Source organism: Xiphophorus maculatus, chromosome 17 (assembly GCF_002775205.1).
Source record: "Xiphophorus maculatus strain JP 163 A chromosome 17, X_maculatus-5.0-male, whole genome shotgun sequence".
In the NCBI taxonomy this organism is placed as follows: Eukaryota; Metazoa; Chordata; class Actinopteri; order Cyprinodontiformes; family Poeciliidae; genus Xiphophorus; species Xiphophorus maculatus.
This window is the reverse complement of record NC_036459.1, coordinates 11,410,693-11,431,309: the sequence shown is the minus strand read 5'-3', so window position 1 is coordinate 11,431,309 and position 20,617 is coordinate 11,410,693. Positions and strand designations below refer to the sequence as shown.

Here is a 20,617-nt window from a genome sequence, read left to right as displayed (position 1 = left end):
CAGGAGCCATCTGAAGAGACTTCTTGCTCTGCTCTGTGGGACTCAAATCTTCTGGGGCTTCTTGGGTTTGAGCCATCTAGTGAGTTGGCCGGGGGGTCTGGGCAAAGATGTGATTCATGGCTCATGCCGATTACTTTGCATATGCCCTGGGTTTTGCATTTTTCCTGGCACTATTATAAAGACCTGCTGCTGTTTAATGAAAAGTAGTGGTTTATTAACTTACATTTATATCTTGCTCAACTACAGAGGATGCACCATGTGGATATGGGGCTAATTCAGAGTAAGGAAATCTGGGGCTAAAAGGGTTAAAAGGACTTGATAACGATGCGACGAGGGTATAGAAACCACAAGCAAGCACACTTTGAGCAATAAGGGCCTCAACTTGATTACAAAATCCATCTTTGAGCTCCCACCATCACAGGTTTAATGTGGCAATCAGAGCCTCCCTGATCAAATGGAGGATATCTAATATGTAAATAACTGGGTGTATACTACCACAACAAGGGAGCTTATTTACTCTATCAAACATCTGAGACTGGTATTTGGTAATATTTTTGGTGTCTGCTAAAACATGGTAGTTAGAAAACCAGTGGTGTAGGACGAAGTTCTTCCTGTGTCCTCTCTAGTGCTCCGTTTCTATCAAGTCCCGGTTCTGGGTCCCTATTGCGCCCGGTAAAGAAATATTTTCAGTTTCATTACAGTCCATCATTCTGTCTAGATGAAACATGTTCTCATTAGCCTATTCTTTGACAAGATTTCAGTGACGTATAAAAGAGAGACAAGTCCACAGCATCACTGATACCCCACTCTACTCAACAAATGGACTGCAGGGCTTTTCTGCACCTGGTGTCCTTTGCCACCATCGCATGAACAGATTGTTTCTGAGATTTTCTAAAAAGGTGCAGTAAGCACAATGTGATACATTAGCAAAAAACAAAATTATAGATATGGGTTCGTACTAGCCTGCCCATAGCCTTCCTGTGCAATTCTACTTGAAAAAATGTCTCGCTTCCAGCACAGTCCGATCTTTCTCCCATTGACTCTGAAAGTCTCCGATCAATTTTTGACCAAACCAATCAGAAAACAGAAGAAGTTGTGAACGATTACTTCAATTTTCCGCATTGTTTTATAATTATGCCTGTAGTTTTAGCAATGGCAGTGGAGGAACTGAATGACGCCGTTCGTCGACAACGATTGTTTCAATTACAATTAACCCAAATTTTTCTAGATATTTCTGCTCTTATCCTACATCGCAATGTCCCCATTTCTCTTTGTGTACATTAAAATCCCACTCACTTAAATGAGTAAGGTTGGCAAAACTCCAAACTTCTCCAATGACTAATTCAACAGTCTATTTTGTCCTGAAACATCAATGCTGCCTACAAAAGTACAATGACTGACGGAGTACTGATTTATTTTACTTTTCCACAGTTATGGTCAGAGCTCAACTACAATTGTACATTGCATTTGCTAATTCGAGCTGAATGTCTACTTTTTATAGTCAAGAAAGTCATGCTCAAACATTTGCCTCATAAAAATAACCACCAGCTTAGAGATAGATAAGTGTGATGTTCATATTTTAATGTACACAGTCCCATACTGAAGGGAATGTACAAAAATTAGGTTTGAATTGAAAACTCAGCTGCATAAACGCTCATTTTCAAGATATTTTTATCATGTGAAGAAGAGGCAAACAAATACTAAGCAAACAAATTGCTGTTTTCTACATCAAACAAACAATGTATTCAAAAGAAGAACCAGACTGAGGATGTTAATAAAACCCAAAGGAGATATCACAACAGGGTTATTTAATATACTTCCCTGAAGGAAGAAGACCTCCCCCTTGCCGTGGAAGGACTCACCTTTGTGTGACTGCTGTGGTTGTTTGTAAATGATAGCAAGATTGATTTTTCTTTTGCTGCTTGCGGGATTTTTCTCGGGCGGAGTAATTTGTTTATCAGGAAGGAGGTAAAATAGGAGGAAGAAACAGGTAATAGACGTGGGAAAGATAAAAGCCACTCAGAGAGAGAGAGAGATGTTTTTCTAAGAGCAGCTGCAGATATTACAGAAATGCCATTTTGAAACTAAAAGGAAAATTGGAAATGCATGATAAGATTTCCAGATGGCAGGAGTACATAAAAAAAAAAAGAAAAAGACAAAAGTGACAATGTGTTATCTTGCAATAAAATGGGCGTGCCTCTGTTCAAGTAGAGAAAAAAATGTTTCTATGAGATTGGAATGAAATGTACCTGAGGCAACGGTTAATGTCATGTGGGTACACTGCCATCTGGTGACTGAATTTCTACTTCATTTCATTTCTAGATGTTATGATTTTTATTTTATTTTATTGAAAATTCTTCAAATTCACACATCTTCAAAAAAACTCTACACTAAATGTAGCATTCTTAAAATTTAGCTGACCTGCATAATTTGGTGATTTTTTAAAAATATTTGTAAACATATTCCAGTCTTTACTGGTTTCCTCAGCCTCTCTCTTACAATATCTTGCCACTACTCACCTGTGTGTTGTTCAGCTAATTAGTGCCGAGTTGCTTTTCCTTTGTTACTATATTTTGAAGACTCAACTCCAGTTCTGGAGAGCTACTATAATACAACTTTTACACCTGTCCCTTCTCCAACACACCTGTATCAAATGGCTAATTTCCCTCATTAGCAGTCATTCTGCTCTGCAAAAGGTCTGGAAACAGGCCATTTGTTATTTCATTCAGGTGTGGAGGCAGGGCCGCCGCCAGGAATCTTGGGCCCCATGACAAAAAATTAAATTGGGGCCCCCCCTTCGAAGCTGCTGTTACAATTTCTTGAGTCTATCTGACCAATCAAAACCGTAACAGTTTTAAAGGCTTGCAACTGCCTTGCTTTTGTTGGTCCAATACTGATACTAGCACAATATTCACATGCACCTATTTACTTACTACTTAAGCAACCTATTTACTGCATGCAAATAGGTTGCTTAATTTTTTTAAAATTAGTTTTAGCTCATTGAAATGTCTCCCACCAGCAACAGTCCCACGCAACGTGCAAAAGATACATGAAGCAATCCAGACTTGTCAAAAAAATGCAATGTAGTTGCATTTTTTTTGAGTTGCAGCATATTATTAAAAAATATGTTTTTTTCCACATTTGTTAAAGCTGTCACCATGTCGTGATAGTTTGTTATGAAACAGATAATCTGTGAATAGATCAATCTCTCCCACTTCCTCCCTGAGCTGCTACTGCTGTGTAAAGAAATGCGCCGTTCTGACCAAAAACAACCAATCAGAACCAGGAGAATATTCTTAATTAATCTCATTCACTCACTGCTAAGTGTGCTAAAGGAAGATTTTATAAAGATTGTTTGAATTTCTGTGTAAAAAGAGTAGAGACAAGAAAAATTAAAGCTGCAAGCAGCCTCGGGCGGCCCTCGCAGCAAGCGCCGCTCCGGCCTATTGGCCACCGCGGGGGTTCCGGCCACCGCAGAAGCTCTCGCGCGGTTTCCAGAGCCGCAGCCCGCTCCCCACCGCGGAAGCTCCGCCGCAGTTTCCAGCACCGCCGCCCGCCAGCCGCCGCAGAAGCTGTCGCGCATTTTCCCCGCCCGTCCACCGGGCGATACGCGTGAATGCGTTCGGCGGCGCTGCCCGACGACTGTCGAAAAATCTGGCGCAGATCGGTCGATGCGTCGAGGAGATACAACCCATGTATTAACTTAGGGGGCGCAGTGGAGCCAAATTACATTTCAAACCCGTTGGGCTCTTTAGAGGTGAACAAAGGTCATACATATCCAGTTTGGCGCCAATCGGATGATCTATGCCTCAATAAGAGCCAAACGTATGCATATGGCGAGGGACTGATATTCGCCGTTTGGCCACGCCCACACGGTTCAGCCAGCAGCGAGCATTGACAGAGTTTATCATCCGAATCATCTTGATTAGGTCAAGAGAGCCATAAACGGAGCTTTCCAAGTAAAAAAACGGCACTTCCTGTTCTGAGGGGGCGGGGCTTAGATGACGTCATAATATGATGACATAGGGTCGTCAAGGATCCCAGGGTCACTCGTGCAAAGTTTGGTGCAGAAGCTATCGACCGTTCACAGTAAAATACAAGACTTCCTGTTGTCAGAGGGCGTGGCCTACGTGATGTCATCATTTGACCATTGGATATTATTCTACACCCCAGGATGATCAATATCTCAAACTTTGGTGTCTCTGTGAGTTTTTGTTATAGAATTACAAATTATTTAATTTTTTCCTATTTAATTCAACATTGAACTGTCATTCCGTAGGGCAATGCTGCCCTCTGGTGTCGAATTACTGAAATTACTGAAAGAGTTTCATTATTTCAGTAATTCGACACCAGAGGGCAGCATTGCCCTACACATGACAAAGCCCTTTGTATTACACAGTCGATTACAGGGGAACTTTGAGCCTTGCTAACCCCCCTTCCACCTGTTCAAATGTCACCATATTGATAACTTTGAATTGGACCTGCCTTATGATCAGACTGACCGAGTTTGAAGCCGATCAATCAAAATCCCTAGGAGGAGTTCGATCAAATACGAAGGCTGTAAACGTCAAAATCGAGGTCAAATGAACTTCAATCTAAAATGGCCGACTTCCTGTTGGGTTTAGAGCATGGCTCTAAGACACTTTTTTGTACGTCCTGACAAGATACACATGTGTACCAAGTTTCGTAATTCTAAGTCAAAGCATGTCTTGGGGCTGATTTTTTAAAATATTCTATGGGGCAATGTAGAAATATTAGGCCACGCCCATCCAAATTTTGTTATGAATTCCTGTCGGGGGCTGGATAAGGATCCATCCTAGTGAGTTTGGAGCAGCTCTCCCCGAAACTGTGGAATTCAGAGCCAAACGAAATTCGATGGCGTTCGCAACGCCGCCACGCCCACCTGCTACATCTCAGCCAGTCGGGGTTGGAATCCACAACACACCAACATGTCTTCTGTCTCTGGACACAGTTTCATGTTGATTAGGTCAAAGGGCTAAGATAGCGACCGTTCACAGTAAAACATGACACTTCCTGTTCTCAGGGGGCGTGGCCTACTTAAAAAAATAATTTCACCACAGGGTATTTTAGGACACCCGATGACGATCAATGACTGAACGTTTGGTCCCTCTATGTATTTTTATATAGGAAATATAAGAGTTTCGTGTTTCATGGCGAGTAGCTGAACTTTGACCCCTGGTAACCCCCCTTCAGCAAGCTCATACAGTCACCAATTTGATAACTTTAAATCAGACATGCCTTATGATCAGACTGACCGAGTTTGAAGCCGATCAATCGAAATCCCTAGGAGGAGTTCGATCAAATGCAAAGGCTGTAAACGTCAAACTCGAGGTCCAAAATGGACCTTCAATCCAAAATGGCCGACTTCCTGTTGGGTTTAGAGCATGGCTCCAAGAGACTTTTTTGTACGTCCTGACAAGATACACATGTGTACCAAGTTTCGTAATTCTAGGATAAAGCATGGCTTGGGGCTGATTTTTTAAAATATTCTAGGGGGAGATGTAGAGAAATTAGGCCACGCCCACCAAATTTCGCTATGGATTCCTGTTGGCGGGTGTATAAGGATCCATCCTAGTGAGTTTGGAGCAGCTCTCCCCGAAACTGTGGAATTCAGAGCCAAACGAAATTCGATGGCGTTCGCAACGCCGCCACGCCCACCTGCTTCATCGCAGCCTGTCGGGGTTGGAATCCACAACACACCAACATGTCTTCTGTCTCTGGACACAGTTTCATGTTGATTAGGTCAAAGGGCTAAGATAGCGACCGTTCACAGTAAAACATTACACTTCCGGCTCTCAGGGGGCGTGGCCTACGTAAAAAAAAAATTTCACTGCAGGGTATTATAGGACACCCGATGCCGATCAATCACTGAAAGTTTGGTCCCTCTATGTGTTTTTGTATATGAAATATAAGAGGTTTTTGTTTCATGGCGTGTAGGTGAACTTTGACCCCTGGTAACCCCCCTTCAACATGCTCCAAAACTCACCAATTTGATAACTTTAAATCAGACATGCCTTATGATCAGACTGACCGAGTTTGAAGCCGATCAATCGAAATCCCTAGGAGGAGTTCGATCAAATGCGAAGGCTGTAAACGTCAAACTCGAGGTAAAAAATGGACCTTCAATACAAAATGGCCGACTTCCTGTGATACTTGCACTATGACATTACTTGTAAATTCTGAGCGTCTTAGTGAGCTCTACAACTGTACCGAATTTCAAGTCTCTACGATGAAGTAAGTGAATAGCAATGGGTCTGTTGAAAATTGCTAGTTGCCGCCGTTGAGCAATTTTTTTTGCGATTTTTGCGGCGACCTTAAAATTCAAAATTTTTAAACCGCCTAGTCGCTTCCGCCAAGTTTGGTGAGTTTTTGAATATGATAAAGCCCCCAAAAAGGCACACGAAGAGGGGGGCAGAATAATAATAATAAACAGTACAGATACAATAGGCCTTCGCAGCGCTTTGCTGCTCGGGCCTAATAAACATAGATTGAACACAGTGTCGCTCACCTTTTTCACTGGGACAGGGAGGAGGAGTTATGCAGGTACCTGGGTTAGAGCTGCTGCTGACTGACTCATCTGTTGTTAATGTGGTAAGAGGTACAGGTACAAGTTAAACATATGAATATGTTGTTAAATTTTTTCCTTCATTCATTACATGCTCGTGAAATGGAGGCAAACAATAGCCTGCAGCTACTATGGTAAGCTAAGCTAACTATGCTAAATAGTTGACAATCTCGCGCAGTCTACCCACCTCTCGGAGAAAAACTGGGCTATAAATTGACACTCTTGTCATTTTTCTCCTTCTCCTTTTGAAAACCTGATTTTATATATATTTTTTGGCAGCACAGTAGTTGCCACAGTCGTTCTTGTCTTCCACCGACTGCTGCTGAACACCGTCGCCGTCAAGCGGGCTAAGCAGGGACGAACCATTTCATGAAGATCCGGGGGGGTTCAGAGAAAATACGGATGTCTGCTTTTTGGTCTGGGAGTGGTAACATTTATGTTTTACTGCTAAAATAATTTTAAAAACAGTATATGATTAATTTTGTAATCGACAGGGCCCCCAATTTTTTTTTATTTCTACAAGACAAAAATAAAAATGTGGGAGGCTCCCCTGTCGGTCAGGGGCCCGTGGAATTGTCCTAACTTGTGGAGGAGAGAGGCCGCTTCTTAGAGTTGCTTTCAGGGACTGGAGTTGTGCAACCAAGGCCTAAATATTAAAAATGTACCTGTATGAAAATATAATTTCACAAATGTGCTTCCACTGTTTGCTAATCTGTTAAATACTTGCTTCATTTTGGCATAAAACAAATAAAATACCTGAGATCTAACCTGACATCTTGGGGTGAGCACAGAATATCATAAAATAACATCAAGACTGTTGAAATCTGTTTAATAGTTTTCCAGCTTTACATAAAGGAAAGTGGCGTTACGATACATATATAGCTTTACATCAGTCAAACTCCCTATACATGGCTTTAATGTTGTAATATGTACAAAAAACTGCTGGGTTTATGCTGTTTGGACAGAAAGCGTTAAACACTGTCAAATATTGTGACCCAAAAGTTGGGTTGCAGAGAGAGGGAAACTTGTTGTTCTTCTCAGTCCACCATTTTGGACCCTACAAAGACCTGATCAGTGAATCAGAAATGAAAAGGTTGAAAATGATGCTGTATAATAATGTAAATGTCAGTGGGTTGGTCAAATAGCTTTAGTCCACACTAGAGAAAAAAGTCTGTCTACCTAAGACAATGCTGACCCTTAAAATTATAAGGAGATATAAGTACAAGCTATTGCTCACTACAGTTGCTACTCCAATGCCAACTCCTCAATAAGAAAAGCAGTTATTGGCTGTTACTAGAAAATAATTTTCATTTAGACAAGCAGCTCGGCTCTGACTGCAGCTGAGAGGGACTGTTCCGTGAGAACTAGTCCGCCAGTGAATGGTTTGGAAGTGGCCATTGTAGCAACCACGGGTTGTTCATAAAAGTAAAATTAAAGTGATTTGACTCAATAGTCTTAAAAGAAAGACGCATGTCGCATGTTTTTCCACTGGAGCTGTCTGAAAACTTGTTAAACACAGAGAAAATGTCTCCAAGTTGGTTAAACTGTGTGATGTTTGCATGTCTTCCCTGTGTATGTGTGGTTTTTCTGGCTTCACACTAACCCCTAAACCTTTTCCATATTCAATGCAGTACTTGGTTAGAAAAATATGCCAAATTAGATTGTTTGTATCCCAGCAGTTTTTAAAATATATCAACAATACCAGCATGGATTGTGTTCTGCTTGTGAATAACTCAGACCACATTTTAGAAAATGTCTAACGATTTTTTTTCAACAAAGGCAAATAAATAAATAAAATGTACATATAAAAGTTGATTGTGTTTTATAAAAAGCAAAACAAATGAATCAAATCACTTTGTACATAAAAATCTTTGTTTTCTAATATCAGTGATTGTTCTTGTAATCTACGAATGGTTCGTAATGTTTTGAGTGCAAGCTCCGTTTCAACAGTTTAAAAAAAATACACAATAAACTAAGTAAAAGGATCACAAGAACAAGTATATTTTGTGCAGCATAGTGATCTTTCTATACATTTATTTCATTCTAAATAGTGTTTTAAATATAGGCCCCAGGAGTCGTCATTTGTCTTTATTTACGATGAAAAGCGTCTCCGCGTTTTAAACATTTTTGATCTTGTGTTTCCAAAAAACTCCAGCTATGTTGTTTTTGTACAGTACATTGTCCAGAATAAGTGCTGACAACCCATTTTAATTTGGGAATCAAAAATCTTCAGTGTATTGTCACAAATACTGTAAAAGCAGATACTAGTTACTGAACTACCATGTAAAGATTTCTCATGACAACTCAATCATTTGCTAGGTCCTATTATTTTCCTTCCAAAGTCCATTATATACAATGTATTTGCTTCACACTTAAATTTACAAACCTGTAATACACAGCGCCAGCAGCAACAAGGATAAGAAACTGATTGTTGGTGTGGTCAGAGATGCTTTACCTGGGGAAAAAAACATCAAAAAAGTTAATAATAAAAACAACTAGAAGTTTATTTAATAACCCACTATTATCTTAATTCTTACCCTTAATACTTATCATCCTGACTGGACCATCTCCCCCTTCATAGCGACCACGAACCATCAGTTCATAGTCTCCAAGCTGAGGCATTGGGAAGTCCATAAAGTGCCAGCCAGTGATGTAGACCTTCCCGTAGATGTACCCCGTCTTTCTAAACATGACCTGACAAAGAAATCAACCCCAATAGATTTTTCCAATTTCCAATTCCTAACAGCCATAAAACCTGAAGGCATAGAGGTGAAACAACACTAAATGCTCCCACCTTGTAGTACAGGGGGAAAGAAACATTCCCAAACCAGTCATACTGGATATGATCCCACCACACGTACAACCATTGTCCGGTCCAGGTGACGTAGCGCCACATTCTGGGAGGCTCAGAGGGTGCTGCGGAGAAACAGTTTACGTATTTTAAAAGTTTCCGTACGCATTTTTACAGATCTCATTGTCCGTTTTTATGTCGCCCTTACGTGGCCTCTTTGTGAACATCTCGCAGTGTTCACCGGGCGGTCCAAGACCAGCTCCGTTGAACGCCCGGACCTCAATGAGGTAGTGCGAATCTGGCAGCATGTTCTCCAGCCGGGTCTGATTGACTGTAGCTGGAACGAATATGCGATTTGCCCCGGGCTCTGGATCGTCATACTTTCTCCAGTATTTGATCTATGTAGTAGGATACATTTTTGTAAGACTTTTGCTTTTTTAGTGTATAGCATGGAAGATAAAGTGAAGATAGGTACAAATTTAGATGCAAGTGTGTATGGTAGTGTTAACATAGGCTGACATTGATGTAAAGGGCAAACCAAACATCTTGAAGAACAAATTCATTTGAGTTTGCATTTATTTTATCACATGCTATATGAAAAAAATCAAATATGGCTACAGTTATTAAAAAAAGATGATCATGAGACTAAAACTACCTATATTTTCTACCCATACTGCAATCTAAACAATTACATTTTTAAAAAAATCACGTGGAACCAAAATCAACAGAAAAAAAATCTTGTATAGTAGCTTTAATGTACATCTGTAATTTGAAAAAAATCAAACTGTCAAGATCGGTAACAATGTAATTTCCATACCTACGTGACATCTCATGATAAGACATTTATTTGAATAAACTCCATGTAAAGCAGTATAAATTTTAAGATTTATTTTGAAGAGTTGTATAGGTTTGTACGTTGCAGGAAAATAACCATCCTGTTATTCAGGATATTCCTCTTGTTCACAGAGCATCAAATTCATATTGAACATTTTGGTCTCCCATCAGGTCATTAATCATAGTCTTTATTCCGTTATGCAACATTGCAAATTTGACTGTTGGGGTCTGTAAATACGATCTATTTTTAAAACAAATTCAAACAATTTCTGACATGTTATTTTTAGCTGATCTAGTTTAAAAAAATTAGAGGAAAACCTCCATACCTGGTATCCCTCAATGTACTGCTGCAGGCCAGTTCCAGTATCAACTATAGGCAGCCACCAAACCACAGCTTCAGTGGAAGACACGGGTCTGGCATAGACATCTGTGGGAGGTTCTATTGGAACTGAGTGACCAGGAAAAAAAACATATATATTAATTTACAAAACTTCTAAAATTATAGTGTGCACCAAAAATTGAGATTAAATGTGATTAGAAACTGATAAGACTCATAATTAAAGACAAATTCTCACCATCTCTAGGATAATAGATGACCTTGGTGAGGCTGTACGGTCCATCTCCTTTAACATTAACTGACTTTATCTTCACCTGGAACTCTCGCACCAGGAAGTCCTCGTCGGTCGGAATGAAGTAGGAGTCTCTGTGAACGTGTCGTCTCGTCTCAGGGTCCGAGATGGTTTCATAAAACCAGTCGTAGGCATTGTGAGGCTTTAACGCGACAATGTACCCAAATTTCTTGCCATAGAAATACCAGGGCTGAACAGGCTGACGATTGCCAAATAAAAAGAAATCCATGTACATTAGAAACGTAGAGGAGACATGAATTTAACTCGTGAATTTGGAAGCTTACGTTCCACGTGATGACAATCTCGCCATTTCTACCTCCATATCCTGCCACGTCTGTGGGAGAAACGACTGGAGCTGGACAAAGAAGGCAGCCTTTTGTTAGATTTTTGCTAAAAATCTGCCTCATGGCACAATCATAAATAAAACAATTCTCAATGAACTTACGGGCATCCCAGGTTTTGATCTTAAGGGAAGGTATACTGGCCTCCCCGGATCCATACTCATTGGTGGCGATGATTCTAAACTGGTACTCCATCCAAGGGTATAAGTCTGTGACGTCTGCTTTCTCCAGAGTCCCATCGAGAAAGGTTGGAGCTGAGGGACACAATTAAGGACTGCTTAAGATTTGATTGAACTACAGCTTGTCCTGGAATTGCGTTCATTGCTGTTGGTCGTCTTTGGAGCAAGATGGCCCTCTGCTGGCCCAAATCAGGACTCACATGTGCTGGCATTCCTCCAGTCGTCTTCATTCAAAGCCCAGAAGTGTCTGGTCTGAACAGTGTAGTACAGGATGGGGCTGTTGTGCTCAGCTGGTTTGGACCACAAAAGTTTCACCCAGGTGTCGCCAATCTCCTCGATCCGGAGCACACCGGGAGGCCCGGGAACACCTGGAGGTTTCACGTGCAATCGATTTAAAACACTAGTGCAAACGACAGATGGTGGTCTCGGTTATTATTTTCATGCACCGACTTACCTACGACTTTCAGGTCAGCATAAGCGGTGTCGTCATCCACCACGGTTTGAGCGGTGCAAGTGTAGCGACCTTCATGCCAAATCTGTGCATTTTTTATCCTCAAGTCACCGACTCCATCTTCACTCTGATCAACACCAAAAACAATGGTTCTCAGGAAAGCTCCAATTGTGAAACATGTTTTCAGTAATTACATGCAAATTTAAAAAAAATTATAATAATAATAATGCTTTTCAAGGTTAAAAAATGATTAAAATGTTGACTTACCATTACTCGCTCATAGTGTTGCCACTCAGCATTGAAGTCAATGGCTCTGAAGTCAATGGCCCAGATGAAGGTGATGTCCAGCATGGGGTCGTACGAAGCAGCACAGTGAAGAATCACCTCGTCTCCAACTCTAACTTCAGAGTCTTCAGGTGCTGCAGTTATACTTGTTGCCTCTGACAATAACAAAAAAAAACCTGATCCCACGTCCAAATCATTATGGACAACAATAAGAAGAAATTAAAGTATTGTAAGTGAATGTAAACATATATTTTATCTTTATCTTTTGCCTTTTTCATATTAAATTAAATATTTATTTTCAGTTTAATGCTAGGACTCATCAAGTTTGTTTTTTTTTTACCAAAAATCTTCTTGTTTGTAGTAATTCCTTAGAAGAGAATTATGCTCATTGCAACATATATTCTTCATAATACATCGTAGTGGGCATTGAGGAATTTTACGAAGTATTTATTCTGTCTTTTATACCAGACACACCTGAAAGTGTGTGTTTTTTAATAGCTCAAACTTATCCCTGGTTTTGGGGTATTAACACACTTCTGATTAACTTAAATAGCAAGAATTTAAGTGGTTAAATTAAATTTTTGCAAGAATTTAAGTGGCTAAATTTTCTTTCCCAATTTAGCTTATTCTTCAATAAAGCCAGGAATTAATCACTTATTGTTCCTAGATAAGCTAATCAGTTAAAAAGTGAAGTACGAATTTTAAAGTGTCTCCGTTCCGTTTATTTTACTTGAAAGGTTGGCGATGCCAGCAAATGTCACACATGTAAATTTAAGTAAATAAGAAAAGCTTTTTTTTTTTTCTAAATGTGGAATGTTTTTCATGAATGAATAAATTTACATTTAAAAAAAAAAACCCTCCAAAGGACTTCAAAACCTTTAAAAGAAACAATCAGACATAACATCACAAATTTAAACTTTTTTAGACAACAGAACTGGAGACCGTAAGCTATCATAACATTTTGTATAAAACAAGACATATTTTGACAGGCAGTGTACAGTACATGTCCATGTGAAGGTGACTTTACATAATTTCCTTTTAACCGTCTGCAAAACTAAAAAAAAAAAAGATCTTAGAAAAGTTCTGACTAAAGTTATTCTAAGTTTTGAGGTTTTATGTTTTTGATTAAAACTAGTTAGTTTTAAAGGCAGTAATAGTACTAAAAAACGACAAAAAGCAGAGAAGATCTGGGTGTATGAATGCTGCTACTATGATGCAGCTAACCTGTGATGGTAAGATATCCTGAACTGTCGGCCTTCCCTCTGTCATTCTCAGCGAAGCAGGTGTAAAGGCCTTCGTCGTTTTTGGTGGCGTTGCGGATCTCCAGGCTCCCATCGAACATGACAGAAACACTGTTAGCAAGCAGAATCAAGTCAATTCATTAGAAAGTTGTTTGTGACTTCTCACAAATGGAAAGTGCTTCTGCTGACCGTGAACTGTTGAAGAGGACCTCTTTGCCCTTTGTCCAGGTGAATCGAGGTTTCGGAGCGGCTCTCGGCTTACACTCTATTACCACGCGTCTGTCTCTAGCTCCAAGAAGATACTTCTTTACTGGGTTGCGCTCGAATGTTGGAGCCCAGGCTGGTGGGAGATAGTAGATGGGGATTTCAGTTTAAAGAACTGTTATCATAAAAAAAAAAAAGAAAGAAAGAAAGAATTGCTACCTACCAACAACTCGCAGCTCAGCGTTGGCATATTTGATGCCCCAGTAATTCTCAGCAATGCACTGGTACATCCCCGAGTCATCAAAAGTTAAACTGGAAAACTTCAGCTCGCCTTTGCCATACTAGAGAAACCACATGCCAGAGAGGAGTGCAGTTTTGTGGAAAAAGACGACAGTTCAGATTACACACATTCTTTAAGAAAAAGCTCACAATATATCCAGTTCATGAACCCGTCCATTATACCATATATCCATCTTTGTACCAACGGATGAAAGGGAAAGGTTTTCCTGAAGCCACGCAGCGCATTGTGTGCTCTGATCCAATGTCCACTTGAGTGTTGTTGATTGTTTCTGCCCATTCAGGTGCAGCTACATGAAGATAATAACTATTATTATTATTATTATTTCATACAATTTCTTTTTTAAACATTTAACTTGACTTACACTCCACATAAAGCCAGTTTTTATGCCAGTCCTTTCCTTTGGTGTTGATGGCTTCGCATTCGTATGATCCAACGTCCTCATACTGAACATTGTACAGATGAAGCACAGCGCCTGATTCACTGATCTCATGATTTGCAGGGAGGTCAGTGGCGTCCACCTTCCTCCACACAATATGTGGGATGGGACTGAGTGGGCATGGCGATAAACAGAGACAGGAACTCAATACTTAGAGAAGAGTATTCACTTTGATCACATTGCAAATGCATTTACAGCATTTAACTTTCTTTACTATTAAGTCAACAATCAGAAATAATTTTTGCAACATTTTTTGTGGTTTTAGAGCACGTATTGTCTTTTTCAAAAACTACAGTCTAGTCTAGATCTATAGACTAGACTAAGTGTTTTGTGTCTAATTTATTTGCAAGTGCTCTGCTAATTTTTATTATGTCACAAACGTTTACCAAGAAAGCTTTAAAAACATACTTTCCAAGAGCAAAGCACTCCAACGTAATATTGGAGGCCAGCATTGCAGTAGTGTCTGGAAACTTCACCCTAATGTCAGCTGGGTATTTTCTCTCTTCACCTGGGCAAAAAAAAAAAAAAAAAAAAACCTGACAAATATGAATGACGCTAAATATTAAACTTTTTTATTTCAGCCTGCCACAGATTATGACTAACCGTCTTCTGGAGGTAAAGGGATGAGAGGGATGTACTTGGAGTAGACGCTCTTTCCTATGATAGGACTGGAGACGAAGCAGGAGTAGTTTCCAGCATCCTGAGCTTCAACCTTTGCGATGTACAAGTTCCCCGTCTTCTGGGAGACGAACCGACGGCGGTCTGTGGGCAGGAATACTGGGAACTCGTTGAAGATCCAGCGATAGCTTACTTCCTCTGAAAATAAAAACGTAGACGCGTGGGTAAAGTGAAATTTGAACATCTAAACACACGTTTTTGAGTTAAACAATTACAAATCTTAAATTTTTAGACCGATGAAGAGTGTATACATACGTGGCCAGGCCTTCGGTGGGACACACAGCAGAACTGCTCCCTGGCCTTCTTTGACATACACTGGTTCCCTCTCTTCATCAGGAAACTCCTCAATATCTACATGAGAAAATAAAACAAACAAAAAATATAATAATGATGAAATTAGCTGCTAGGCAAGCTTTGAATTGGTTTCACCATCTTTCAAAGCCAAGTTAATAACATAGATTATTAGTTATATAATTCATGTCTGCGCTCACATCCAAACTTGATTCGGGCCTCCTTGCTGAGAACAGTGCCATAGATATTACGGGCCACACACGTGTACGTCCCAGCGTGTTTCTTCTGGATCGGGTTAGTGATAACCAGGTTTCCTCCAACCAGGCTGTAGTGTTCATCGGGTTGTTCCATCAGCTTGATCTCCCAGTTATCCCGGCGCCACCTGTGCAGGAAGATGCCACGCCTGTGTGGCGTGCGGACCAGAGATGCTGTGCACAAAGAAATATCCTCCTTACCTGTACGTAGCTGGAGGATTTGCACGGGCCCTGCAGTTCATGGAGATCCTCTTATCAGGTGAGTCATCGGTGTAGACCACATCCATAGGCTCTTCCTCAAAAATGGGACCATAACCTGTGGCATCCTCTGAGACAATATAAGAAAATATGTTAGTTTGTGTTTAAAAACCTCACTAAATAAGCCTTGGTGTTTTAAACTCACCTCCATATATTCTGGGTTCACCAAATAAGACCGCCACTAATCAGGAAGAAACAATGAAACATTATCATGATCCCTGACGATGAGAATGCATTGAGTATACACTTGTCTGCATTCTGTTTTATCAATGTAGTTTTAGTCTTACATGTGACGGACACAGAGGAGAAGAGGCCCAGTAGTAATAAAGGTGTGGAAGCCATGATGGTCAGCAAGGAGAGTCTGTGCAACCGAGTAAGTTAGACGGATGGAAAGACGGGGGCAAGGAAGAAGGCGAGAAGGAGGAGGATGGACAGGGCATGAACTGGAGTGGGCTGAGAGAGACCAAAACAGAAGACATTCGCATTCACTTGAGGATGGCATCTAAAACATGTGATTTTGTCCAGAGAGATGGGTACAGTGAATATTCAGTTTGATCTCCCTGACTGGTGACTGGCTGTTTGACATCTTAAATCGGATCTATTTTGAGTCAGTAAATGCATCATACCTAAGGGCTACGAGGTGTGGAAGATGAAGACTCCAATGTATTTCTATTTCTTTCTTGTTAGAAAGAAAAATATTAGTAAAGAGGAAGAAATTGAATTCAGGCAGCGCGCAGAGGTGTACAGAGCTTTTTAAATTCTATTTTCATTCGCATGGCCAAAACATGTCTGAGGTTTGTTCAGGTTTTATAAAGAGCAAGACTGTAAGCAGATAACAGTAAGGCTGAATACATTTTTTTATCATTTCCAGCATTTATTCTCTGTGTATTATGTAACATGTTGGATTTGGAAATTTCAAAAATTAAGGTTTCTGTGGGAAAGACAGATTTAGCAATGCAACTTGCTCTAGTTATGATAGTACAAGATACTAAAACTAAATTAGAATTTGGACTTATTTTGTCTTTGTTTAAAAATAATAGTAAAGCCTTTTTTTGCAGAAACTAATCTCTTACACACAAGACATTGCCTCATGTCTAAGTGTAAGTATTCAATGTCTGCATTATAGCAGGAACACTGAGGAAAATGTTCAGATTTTTATTTTTCTTGTCAAGAAACCAGAATTAACAACATGCAACAACTGGTAAAATTGATCAAAAATCAGAAACCATCAACAGATTTCTGATTATTGCATCTCTAATTTTGTCCCATTGTGGTTGACTGTGTAATCAGCCTACTTGTATGAACCTGGACATGTGTCAGCAGGGCGATATGCGAGACTTTCCAGAACAGAAATGCTCCAAGCTAACCTATCTATCTGCAGTCCTCCTAATAAGTATAAACGATTCAGGACGTCAGTGACTCAGCAGAAGAAAAAAAAAGCTTGCCTGAATCGCAACAATAAATCCCCATATGAGCAAAATGGAAAGAATCTCTGCAGTATGCAATGTGTCTTGTGTAATCACACAATAAGGAAGAATCGGACAGGCTGAGTTAGAGGTTTAAGATTAAAGCAGATACAGAGGGGAGCTGCTATATATAGCAGAATGCAGAGAGTACTGGGAGAGTAACCTTCTGTGTGCAGACTCAAACATTAAGCTGGAAAATTACACAGCTAAATATACAGAAAGTAAACTGGGAACCTTTGCATCCACATCCCCTCGCATCTTCAAAAGAAAACGTACAAACTACACTTCTGATTAAAATGGATATCAAATCAAGTAAGTTTTTTTGTTTGTCTGTTTCTTTTTTTTCTGCCAGGTAACAAAAGATGTTTTGGGCTCTTCTGTGTAAAAATCCAAATCCTTGCTTGAATGATTAAGCATTTAATATAAAAGGAAAACATAGCAAGGATGGGAACAGATACACCATGTGTAGAAGGACACCTGGTGTACAGTGCCTGTATAAAAGTATTTACCTTCTTAGTACTTGTGTGTGTGTGTGTGATTTTTTTTGTCACATTCAGACTATCAAATAAGAATATCAGGCAATGTACAGAAAATGTAGTTTTCAAATTACTTAAGTGAAAACGGCAATAAATCAGCTTAGGTCAACGTGAAAAAGTAATGGCCACCTAAACCTAAAAGCAACAAGTACAGATAACTGGCAATGAGTTCTACTTTTATCTCATCAGTACTCAAAATACTTTCACAAAGGTGTTGGTGATCTTCACAATGTTGTTTGGTAAATGTGAGTTTTTGCTAATTTAAGTAATTCTAGCCACTGAGCTCTCCCATGAATGCAACATTGTCTTTAATCTATAAAAATTGCTGTGGATCGCTGTGGCACTGTTAGATGGTGAAATTTCTCCCTCTTGTTTGGGCACCTTTTCCTACCACAAATTTTCCCTCCACTTAACTTCCCATTTTTATGCATGGTTACAGCAATGACATTTGTTTTGTGGCCAACTGTCCTTGTGAGGTGTGCTAATAACTCTCCTATTAAAATTTTAACTCATCTAAATGCACCTGTAATTCTTAACATCCGAATTGGCTAAAATTAGTATCAACAGGTTAAAAGGTTACAAAACTTAGACATCTTAAACCGTCCATAAAATTTAGATCTGTGCACCTCCAATTAAGATCTCCAGAACGAGAGCAAAAGTCCTGCTCAAGGAAAAGCAAAAAAGCGCAATTTCCTATGTAAGAGATCTTCATACAGATATCAAATACAAGGAGTGTCAAAATTTTGGACAATGTAATTTCTAGTTAGCAGCCACAAATAACTATGAATGAGAAACAACATTGACATAATGTTAATGATGATTTAGCATAGTTTAGAGGCAGTGCAACCCAATACATAGGAGAGACCGCAGCTCTGGGTCCGGAGGCAGTTCTGATGACTCAACACTAACATTGCTTCAGCACACAGCACTCGGCTGCATGTGTTGTGCCACTGCAAGTCAATATGCCCTCTGTCTATCTTCGGGACAGAGAGAAAGCATGAAACAGCAACGTCTCTTCTATCAGATCTCCTAAATGACCCTATAGTGTCGCAAGACATGTCTCAATGATGCAAAAACATTTAAATATCGTTTTATAGTTTATCTATCCCATTCTAGATCTATCTGATACATTTTTTTAGAGTGTTTTCAAGCTTTTCCCTCTATTGGTAATCCCATCACAGATCCTCTTTGGATTTCCTGCCATGAAATTTAGGTCACACGTATTAACCCAAGCCTACTGTTTCAGCCACTGGCTGAACGGTGATGTCTGCTCTGGCTTTGTGGATTCAGAGAATCACAGTCAGAACAATCTCTGAATCTAAAAAAAAAAAAAAAAAAGAAGAGATTGTCCTCTGTAATTCTATATGTATAAATCCTGATTTAAATGTAGGATTTGGATATTAAAAAAACCCTAAAAATAATATACTAACTGCATTGTGTCAAATGCTGAAGAACTTCCAGCGTTTTCCTGTCACAAGCAAATGGTTTCTGGCAATATGCTGAGAAATCACAGACTTTAACTGCAGAATTTCACCCCCCCAAAAAAAGTTTTTATAAAGCTAACTCAAAAGAAAAATCAACTATTTCGACCTTGTGTGCATCTAGATTGATGACGAGGCAGAAGAATCAGATCAATATCAATATCAGATGGTACTATTTGCAAACACTATGGCAGACGATCATTAAAAAAATTGGCCAGTGCTTTACCCTCTCTTTTTTTTTTGTCGCAATTCAGGGGGGAAAAATAGGAAATGATTACAGAAAGTAAGTAAAATGGTGAAATGCAGCATAACATCAAAGCGAGAGGTTGAATTTCTATATAAATACCGAGGGAGTGGCCATTTAATCCTTGGATGCAGCTCCCTTCGCCCTTGCCGTATCTGCCACTTTCACCTTGCGTTTCCCTCCCTACCTTTACTATCTAGCTGTTGTGTGTTTATTGAGAAGTCTACGACTCCGACTACAGAATGACAGATTTTTTTTTTTCTAATAGTGCCGACTCCAACGAGGCCGTCCGGAAAACGCCTCAAAAAGTATCTGCGCAGCTCCTTCCATCACCTCACCCTAATGACGCCGGAGCGGCACCGGTAATTCGTAGCTCTGCATTGCGGTACTCCAGAGCCGGTCCACTTCAGCACCACGGCGAGCCCAAAACAGTCCACGGAAATTAAGAGGCACGAAAGGGCGAAGCGCGGCCGGTCTTACCTTCGAGATAGAAGGACTGAGAAGAAAAAACAACAAAAAAAAGGAAAAATCAGTAGTCGGTCTTCATGGAACACATGAACCCGAACCGCATCGCGCCCAGAAACAAGCCCACCCGCCGGAGCGTCCCGTTCAGGGCGAACTTTTCTATTGGCTGAGAGCGGCGCGTGAGGAGGGCGGCGACGCCGTGGCTGTGATTGGTCCATGAGCAGGAGAAGATGGGAGGGATGCAGGAGAGACGCAGCTGCGCATCCCAGACAGGCAAAGGCGTCATGGAAATGATGAAAACAGTATTTGTCCACCTGCGGATTTTTTTTGTTTTGTTTTCATTTTATGTCTCTCTCTGCTTTTACTTTGAGGTGTGGATGTAAGACTTTAAAGTTTAAGATCATAAAAGGAAATGTCAATATCACCCAAGGATAATATACATAAATAGGACTATTTTTCCTCTTTATTTACTAACATTTAGAGCATGAATATTCTTTATTATGATCATCTTTTTTTATTATTTATTTATTTACTTTAAGTTCTTAAAATGATCTGAAGACCCAATACATGCTGATTTAAGATCCCATCCCAACCACTGTTACAATGGACGGGTTCATGAACTCTGAAATAGCACAGCCACCGCATATTAAATACAAACCTGAATGA

At 40.0% G+C, this 20,617-nt stretch overlaps 1 protein-coding gene across 4 annotated transcripts; it reads right to left on the bottom strand.

The window, feature by feature from the left end:
* Window positions 1-7,399: 7,399 nt before the first annotated feature.
* On the bottom strand, window positions 7,400-20,110 carry cntn1 (contactin 1). 4 transcript variants are annotated; one of them, XM_014468784.2, is made up of 24 exons: window positions 19,967-20,110; window positions 16,047-16,212; window positions 15,905-15,940; window positions 15,703-15,829; window positions 15,448-15,629; window positions 15,212-15,307; window positions 14,882-15,094; window positions 14,687-14,786; window positions 14,204-14,388; window positions 14,004-14,128; window positions 13,765-13,882; window positions 13,527-13,677; window positions 13,321-13,448; window positions 12,079-12,251; window positions 11,815-11,938; window positions 11,561-11,728; window positions 11,286-11,435; window positions 11,125-11,195; window positions 10,787-11,039; window positions 10,538-10,659; window positions 9,586-9,775; window positions 9,381-9,502; window positions 9,124-9,280; window positions 7,400-9,041 (listed from the first exon to the last, which is right to left on the bottom strand). In XM_014468784.2, exons 2-24 carry the CDS (start codon window positions 16,099-16,101, stop codon window positions 8,965-8,967), a joined length of 3,123 nt encoding a protein of 1,040 aa, XP_014324270.1. In that variant the 5' UTR covers window positions 16,102-16,212; window positions 19,967-20,110; the 3' UTR covers window positions 7,400-8,964. The 4 variants fall into 4 exon arrangements, with proteins under 4 accessions (XP_014324270.1, XP_005799132.1, XP_023206244.1 ...); XM_005799075.2 differs by having other exon boundaries at window positions 16,047-16,120; XM_023350476.1 differs by lacking the exon at window positions 19,967-20,110 and adding an exon at window positions 19,825-19,956.
* Between the last annotated feature and the right edge of the window lie 507 nt (window positions 20,111-20,617).